The sequence below is a fragment of the Priapulus caudatus genome, unplaced genomic scaffold, assembly GCF_000485595.1.
Source record: "Priapulus caudatus unplaced genomic scaffold, Priapulus_caudatus-5.0.1 Scaffold3362, whole genome shotgun sequence".
Lineage (NCBI taxonomy): Eukaryota > Metazoa > Priapulida > Priapulimorpha > Priapulimorphida > Priapulidae > Priapulus > Priapulus caudatus.
In genome coordinates, this window is record NW_014580423.1 from 1 (window position 1) to 9,185 (window position 9,185).

Below are 9,185 nucleotides of genomic sequence, written 5' to 3' on the forward strand. Positions count from 1 at the left end.
GGTTAAGATTTGTGCCCAACTGTTGACGCACGGACGGACGCACGGACGATCATGCGATTCTACAAGCTGCATCTGACTATGTCAGATGAGCTAATAAATATACAATCCATAGTGAACAACGAATAACACAGTACCATCTCTCGTTTTAAATTTTTTGCTTCTCTAATCTCTAACAATACGACTGTGTAAATAACTATAACACTTGGGAAATATTTCAAAAATATATAATCTGTGAGCTCACGCACAAAGAGTTTCTGCCAAGAAAGATGCTTATGATTAAGAGACTGATTAACAGCGAATTATAATCATATACTGAAATTTACCCTACGATCGAGATAATATTACACGGCAGTAATGAGTTACTGCCGTTATTATTAAGAGTATGTATTACCATGATATCATTTATGTACTATGTCCTATGAAGTAGCAGCTAGTATATATAGCAGCACGATAACAATAATAAGGTAGATCTTCCGGTCATTATTTTCTTGTTACTAATTATTAAAACGTTGCGTTACATTTTATAAATCTTCCTATTCCAGGAAAACTAGCCAACTGGCTATATATATCAGAAGTAGATAATAGGGAATAGTTTCCCTATTATCTACTTCTGATATATATATATATATATATATATATAAAGTATTGCCACGAACCTAGTACGAACACAGGTTCACGATACGATAATATAACTAGGCTCTCACTTTATAGTATTATCAGGGTCCTATTATTTTTTATAGTATTGATAGACTCCTGGTATTATGCTAGCCGTATTCTATTCGCACCATACATTCTCATATATTGTATTATGCTATCGGTTATCGCAATGTCTCAAAAAACAAGATCCAAACTTCCTGATCGCTTTACTATGCAAACGTCATTGGCTGGTGTATATGTGCACTAAAATATATCCACTGTAGGCACAAACGTGTACATACCACTCCACACTTACATTCACACACTTACACACGCATGCATGCACGCACGCACGCACGCACGCACGCACGCACGCACACACACACACACACACACTAACTACACATCTCACCCACACCTGAAAACTACTGCCAGGCACGGGCACAAATCACGTTCACAGTTATCCCAGATAGATTTGATTACGTCGAATAAATAAATACTATGAACGTCTAGTAAACAAATATCATAAACGATCGACGACGAGAACGACACTTCTTACACTCGTATGAACGACATTATACTACACGTTACAAAACGCTAGGAAAAGGACCTAAGGGCAGATGCAATAGTGTGTGATTTTCGACAGAAAACTAAAACGAACTGCTTAACTAACTAACTAGCTAACTATAAGCTAATTAGTTAACTATAATAATTAGTTAACTAACAGATAACCGGCTTGTTGCATAATGACAAACAGTAACTATATAGCAGCAGGAGATTCAACATTGCAAAGATTTTTTTACCTCTTGTAAAGCGAAAAACTGCAGATCATGATTCTAACAAGAAAAGTATCCAAAAGGCGTGATCCACAAAACAAAACGCGTAACACATATAAAAAATTCCTCGACAAAGTAGGAGAAAACGAAACAACAGTAGAAGGCGTCAACGTAAGAGTAAACCGCTCGAGAAAAGAAACCAAAAAAATGCGAAACCAAAAAAATATAGCAAATCGTGAAAAAAAAAATTGCACCAACAACATCGCAGCGAGCCACATAAACCCAATCCGCCTTTACTATGCTGCCCACCATCGACCCATCCGTCTGGCTAGATTGCAAACGCAACACTGCCCAATCGTCATTGCCATACGACCATTCTAAGGACAACGCTTAGCAACAAAGTGTCGCAAAGCAGACACTTTAGCGTGCGCGCAACAAAAACGTGCACAAACCGTTCTAGTATCGCCGACTTCAACAACGACATCCGAGGGAGAGAGGCGTGCGGTCATCGTGCGAGATAGATAGATAGATCATCCGTGATAAAAAGCTCACATCTAAGGATAGAGAGGGGGGGCGTCAGTGTCACCGGTCTCCACTCACTGCCACCACCACCACCACGCGCGGACAATCGGCGGCAGGGGGGGGGGGCTACGTGTGCGCAGCATAGACAACCAGCACTGAGGCAGCTGCCGACCACAAACGTGCTTTCGTTTCGACAAAACCTCGAAGCGAACATCAACGCGCCTCGACCTACTCCGTGACGATGACGACGCACGGTAGGTGGCAGCAGCAGCAGCAGCAGCAGCGGCGACGGTTCGCTAGTTGGACGCTGATCCGGTGAGGCTGAGGATGGCGAGGAAGATGTAGATGACATCAACGTAGATCTGTAGCGCGCCATAGATGTATTCCTCGGGGCTGAGCGAATATCGCTTGTTACCCATCACCATCTGTGTGTCGAATGCCAGGAACTGCAAGCAACGCACGCGGGCAGTCACGATTACCGTCTCAAGTGTTGATTATGAGAAAAAGTTTATTGTACGAAAATTGTGATTGTTTGAAAGAAATTAGAGTTTGTTAGGTGCAAGGTATGTATTGAATATAAGAAAAAGTTTATTGTCAGAAAATTGTTATTATAAGAAACTGCAAGAAACACATGCAGCAGTCAGGTTTAGAGTTTTAGTGGCAAGGTAGGTGTTGATTATAAGAAAAAGTTTATTGTAATAAAATTGTTATTATAAGGAACTGCAAGGTAGCGTGATGAGGTAAGAACATACGGGTGACGATGCAAGAACCTATGGGCGGGGTTGTTTGTACTTACAGCCGTGAACAGTAGTGCCATCAGAGCAGAGTAGACGATGTTCAGGAACTGCAACGAAAACGAGAGAACGTCGCGGTAACATTTCTGTAAGCTTGAAAAAACGATATCGGTAGCTGTATCATACAGGGATGTAGCGGTAGCGGTATCGTACTTACAGGGATGTAGCGGTAGAGTATAATGGCAAAGATTCCAAATATCATGAGAACCATGGCAGCAACAAACAGCATTCCTCCCCACTTGGTGAAGTCGTACTGTAATGCAGACGACCCGTTACTACTCACGGTAAACACAAATACGTGCGGCACGCGACCAACGATCGGGTCATGATTAGGTTGCGATCGTTAGGTAATGACGAGGTAACGATCGAGTGACGTATGGTAAGTATACACTAACGTTTCAGTCAGGATTAACCAACAACTTTGTAACAATCAAGTAATAATTTTGCAATGATTTAAGTAATGATTAAATATCAAATGACTATAAGAGAATGATTAAGCAATAATTAAGTAATCATTAAGTATCGCACAACTATTAGCTAACGATTACGCAAAAATCAAGTAACGAGTGAGAACAAAGTGACCATCTGTCAGTGGGCACACCTGCATGCTCACGCACAAATATACATGGCTTCACCCCGGTGGGTGGGTGGGGGTTACTTGGATTATATCAGGAGTCCATAATAGAAAAGAGTATGACACCGTTTTACAGCGTGCTTGGGCAGTTTTCAATTTGAATTTATTCTATTAATATGTGAATAACTCTATTCAAACATTACCTTGTTTTAATCTTTGATTCTCCCTTAGTCATATGACACCAGCAGTTTACCGGAAAATCGTATGTGTACAAAAATGTTATTTGAATACGACGGGGTTTCACACACTTTTGACCTATTCTGGCATGATAACAGCTAAACTTGCCGTGATAGCAGCGCCAAACTCGTTACTATGTGACGCTGGGAGCTGTCGGGGATATTAGGAAACAAAATGTATGAAAGCTTAGCAGTGTGTTAGCAGCCTGCTAAAAATAAATGTGTTTTTCCATTTCAGGGGTGAAATCCGGGGGTGAAACGGTTTCTTCGACACGTCTTCTGAATGTCTTTCTGTTTTTGTTTTTTTGAAAATGGGATCCATGTCTAATTATCTTTCTTGAAAAAGTCACCCATCCCAGCGGCACATCCCGTATATCCTTATACGTAAGTGCCCCCCCCCCCCGGGCTTTCAGCTTCCTGCTTCACACTCGCGCCGCGCGTACCTTGGTCTGGATGGAGAAGATGGAGACGGTGAGGCAGACGATCGTGCTGATTCCCATCGCCATGAGAACGATCTTCGTGTCGTAGTAACTGCTGATTGTACCAACCAGATAGGAGAATGCCACCGTCTGCGCGAGATGCGAAAACAAGCGTGCGTTAAACGCGGAAACAAGCGCGCGTTAGACATGAAAACAAGCACGCGTTAGACATGGAAACAAGCGCTCGTTAGACACGAAAACATACACACCTTACTGCGACCGCTCGGTGCGTGCCAAATCCCCACGATTACGCACGCAAACAATCACCAATCCTCCATCAATATATGTGTGTATTTATACGTATGTATGCATGATATAAATGAATATAAATATATATAAATGTTTTTCATATAATATATATATACAAGTAATTGACAATAGAAGAACGCGACAACAGTAACAACAACAGCTGTGTTACTGAGAACGATGACAACGATGGAACTCCATCTAGCTAGTTCTGCGGGAAATACTTACAAAGATGCCGAGAAAGATGAAGTTCAGGGGGAACCTCCGGCGTGGTCCTTTGCAGCAGACGAGAACGATGTAGACGACGAGGAACACGCCGCTGCGAACAACCGAAATAACGAACCCAACGTAAACAACTTCGGCAAACCTCCAACCGCCGACACGGCCGCCGAACGACACACGTTTGCTTGTTTATTTGTTCTCTTCTGAACAATTACCATTTACTCGGTCGCTGACTTCAGAATTTCATACGACGCAAAATGGAAAAGTGACTGGCATGATTCACGGAGGAGGATGTCGACCTCGAAAAAATAGTTGGCAGGGAAACGACGCTACACTCTTACTCGTTACGGAGTAAGAGAAGTACGAGTTATGGAGTCGTTTGAGTAAAGTAGAACGTGTTGGAATATTATTATTAGTATTATTATTATTATTGCATATAATTCAAATACAAGTAAATGTACTGAAAACGGTCTTTTTCTTGGAGAAAAAAATCTGATGGACACATTACTGTAAAAAGCTGTAAAAATACAAAAATTACCAAATAATACAATACAATAAGAGAAATATAATACAATACTATATTATTTACAGTGAATACTCACTAAGAAGTCCAGTAGAGCCAGGAATTGTGCTGCACGTAATATTTAACGCCGTCGCTGAAACGAGAAACAATCACTGATAAACATCCCGCAACAGTCTGACAACTACACCAACATAGATTCTCCCCCCTCCCCTCCTACGCACATTCACAAACTCCACTCTTCTGTCTGATCGCCCCCGCGACAGTAAAACTCTAACAGTAAACTGCTCTCAATGTGAGTTAGGAGCGAACAGACTATTATGTGGAATTAGCAGTGTTAAACCGCGTCATATGGATAACAATTATTTTGTTTAGCTTCTAATGTTACAAATGCCAAAATGTTTATTGACTGAAATTTGTTCTAGTAGTATCCTCAGTGTCCCATGTCAACACATTCGTCATGACCGAGTTATGAGCATATAGATGAGCTTTTCCTCAAATTGGCAGGTTTCAGACTATATTTTGCTCCTAGGGTAATTTTTGAAATCAGTGTAAACTCATTGAGAATTTTTTTAATTTTATATATTAAACTCAACATGAGCTAAATTAATGCTCAGATCGTTATAGAATGTACCAGAAAGCATCCATTTTTTCAAAATTTTTCAAACATGTTTATTCAAAAAATCATACAAACACGCACGAGCGCCCGTGTGCTCACGACCACGTCCGCTACCCGACTCCCCCCACTCCCTCACTATATTTGAATTCTAGCCGTTGCCCTGCCCATAAAGCTACCAAATCGGGCGATTCACACATAACCCTAGTGCCTCGATCCCTGTCTGCTTATTCAATCACTAAAACTACAAATGCAGACATCAGGCTGCTTATTACTATTGTTCCCGGCAAAGGGTTTGTTGTTTGAGTTTGACTCATAATAAATACCGTTATATGTGTATTTTTTATTACTTTGGTTTTTGTTATTGTGCATTTAAAGTCAATCATTTAACAGGGCCAAAAAATTTGACCCCCCCTTTTTCAAAAAGCTGGATCCGCACCTGCTTTGTAGACTTGATTTCGTTACGAAATCAATAATTTTGTAACGAAATCAAGTCATGCGACACTTGGCGCGCCGGCGCGCCAAGTGTAGCATGAGTTCGTAACGAAATAACTCGCAGTAGCTGATTTCGTCACGAAATCACTCGCAGTAGCTGATTTCGTAACGAAATCACTCGCAGTAGTTGATTTCGTAACGAAATCACTCGCAGTAGCTGATTTCGTAACGAAATGACTCGCAGTAGTTGATTTCGTAACGAAATAACTTTGTAGACTTGATTTCGTTACGAAATCAATAACTTTGTAGACTTGATTTCGTTACGAAATCAATAATTTTGTAACGAAATCAAGTCATGCGACACTTGGCGCCCCATAGTATGTCAGCACACTCGTAGATTGAGCCCATGAGCGAGAGCGCCATCGGTCGTGGAGTTTGCACAGGCACTTGAAGCGTTTCAATAAAATATAATGCTAAATAAATACGAAATCTATTTACTACCAAATTCTTAATGTTTCTATATTCTCTTTCATCTATTATTGCCGACAGTTTCCTGTAAATTCCGTCCAAATCCTCTATGTGCAACAGACACTGGCGGCGGCTATTGCTCACGCGGCTGCACTGTGCACACTGACACTTATATATATTGTGTATCTGTGTATATATTATGTGATCACGATCTTAATCAGCAACACTATCTAGCTAGGTGTAACACTATTTAGACCGGTGACACGTCTCTATATGCAGTTGGAGATTATTATTAATAAAGATTATAGACTGGGTTCTCATCTCAATCCTGCATTTTTTAAAGACGGTTAATCTGTATGTTACACAATGTGACATAATGTCATAATGTAATACATTGTGAGTGTTTGAAGATCGACTGTAAATTCGGGATATGACGGCATAATTATTATGCTATATTTATCTTATTATTATTTATCTTGTATTTGTTTTTATCGAATTATAATAATGTAATTAGGGCCATATTTATTATGAGAAGTTATTAGAGAAATTATACGTGTGCGTGCGTACGTGTGTGTGTTTGCACGTGCGTGTGCGTGCGTGCGGTTTACGTGTGTGTGTGCGTGTGTGGTTGCGTGTGTATGTGCGTGCGTGCGTGCGTGTATGTGCTTGCGTGCATCGCTCGTGCCTCGCCGTGATAAATCGTCTGTTCGCTCCTACAACGCTCCTGTAACATTAGAGGAAATTTTATTTCATGATCATTCATTGGCCCATGTGGGATGAAGGGGTGTTTGGGCAGATATGATACGTTTGAGCATCGATTTACTGTATGTACGATTATGTATACGCACGCACGCACGCACGCACGCACGCACGCACGCACGCACGCACAATTCAACGAGTAAAATTTAAAAAAACAAAGATTCGAGACAGACGTATTTTTGGCCGGATACGGATTTTAATGGCACCGATAACAGAATTCAGATTCACAATGTGTAATTAGATCTTTCCGATGAAGTGTCTACTACGCACACGCACGCACGCACGCACGCACGCACACAGGTAGACTATCGCTGCCTATGCGGATCGAAGACGCACCGGGTCAGTGATATACGTGACAGAGCGAGCAATATATATATATATATATATATATATATATTACGCGAAGATTTTTTTATTTTTAGTTGGCTTTACAAGATCCGCCAGCCCAAATTTCAAGAAAATGATAACTAAAAAATAAAATTAGAATCTGTAATTTTTTTTTAATTCCCGCCGACCTTTCTCTAAGAAATATGAATAAAAAAATGGTTAACTGTGCACAAACAGTTTATATTAAAAGTAAAAATAATTACAAGTTGAGTTTTGTTTCAATTTAGTTTGCTTAAAATACGTTGTAATATCATGTTATACAGTAGTCACTGTTTTTGACTTGTATTGATCTGATCTAAACGACAATTTTTTTTTTACCCTACCGAGTCAACAACAACAACAACAACAAAAATTCTGTAAACCAACAAAACAAAAAAAGGTGGCCTTACTATGGAATTATGCTGTTATAGTTAATAAAATTACAACTAACAGCCTTCCTTTCGTATGTCATGACGACTGCTTTGTAAATAGCGCTGCATACACAAGCGCATCTAATTCTGATTGAAAAAGCTGAGGCTGAGACGTTATCATTACAGGGTTTCTTATACATAAGAGGCACAGCACTGCCATTGTCAAATTTAACCTCGCCGTTGTGAGAATGCTCCTGTAACAACCCAAAAATAAATAGATTACCATGTGCTTCTGGGGTCTACACTATTCCGTTATTTGATTAGTTGGAGTGAGCACTATCCTATCAGCATTCGGTATTCTGCAAAATTGACTGGGGCCCGTTGTCAGAAACAAAATTAGTCTTAACATTAGTCTTAACATTAACTTCCATTCGTAAACCGTTGACAGAAACATCGCAAAGTTACGAGAAAGAACAAGAGCCGCAGAGCATCTGGGCTCATCTGAGGTCTGTTGCTACGGTTATAAATAAAGCGTAACATTTAAGTCGACCTGCGTAAAGTGACACCTGGTTAGGGCAGATATGCAGATACGCAGTTGCGCTACACATTCATTCAGCAAACTTCTGCATTCTCCATACTCCCAAATCCCATTTGGTTGATACAAATCGCTGTGCCTGAAACTCCTGTGTTATGCGAGCATTGCTGACCTAACCATAATCTATTAAAAAAAAAAATTTATTGTTGTAAATAAATCATGTAAATATTGCGTTAATTGGGCGTTTAGCCGCTAGAAACAGTTGCCGCTGTCGGAGGCAGCACATCTGCAGAGGTGAAGATTTATCCGCGTCCCATATGCACACCGCCGGTAGAGTGGGGATTAGGCGGAAGTGGTTTTTATTTTTGGGGTGCTGAGAGTTATGTAATATGTTTATGGATTCACGCCTATGACACGTGACTCACTATTAGAATCACTACGGTTCAGGTTACCCTGTTTGTTAGAGCCTGACATGCCAACATTCAATGAAAGCAAAGGAGTAATGATTTTCTAAATTCCTGGTTTGACAAAAACGGCGCAGGTGTCCCCCTCCCATTCGAGGGGTTTAGGCGTCTCCCCAAGAAAATTTTGAAACTTAGATGTCTGTGGTGCATTTGGAGCCATCTTGGC

General features: G+C 40.6%; 1 protein-coding gene across 1 annotated transcript in view; it reads right to left on the reverse strand.

Moving 5' to 3' along the window:
• Positions 1–622: 622 nt before the first annotated feature.
• LOC106819406 (protein lifeguard 2-like) overlaps positions 623–9,185 on the reverse strand; it is a 16,147-nt gene continuing 7,584 nt past the window's right edge. The window contains exons 5-10 of the mRNA XM_014824048.1: positions 5,088–5,141; positions 4,492–4,582; positions 3,982–4,107; positions 2,886–2,981; positions 2,731–2,778; positions 623–2,380 (exon numbers count right to left, since the gene is read on the reverse strand). Coding sequence (XP_014679534.1) covers positions 2,231–2,380; positions 2,731–2,778; positions 2,886–2,981; positions 3,982–4,107; positions 4,492–4,582; positions 5,088–5,141 — 565 coding nt within the window. The 3' untranslated portion in view covers positions 623–2,230. The remainder of the gene's footprint in view (positions 2,381–2,730; positions 2,779–2,885; positions 2,982–3,981; positions 4,108–4,491; positions 4,583–5,087; positions 5,142–9,185) is intronic.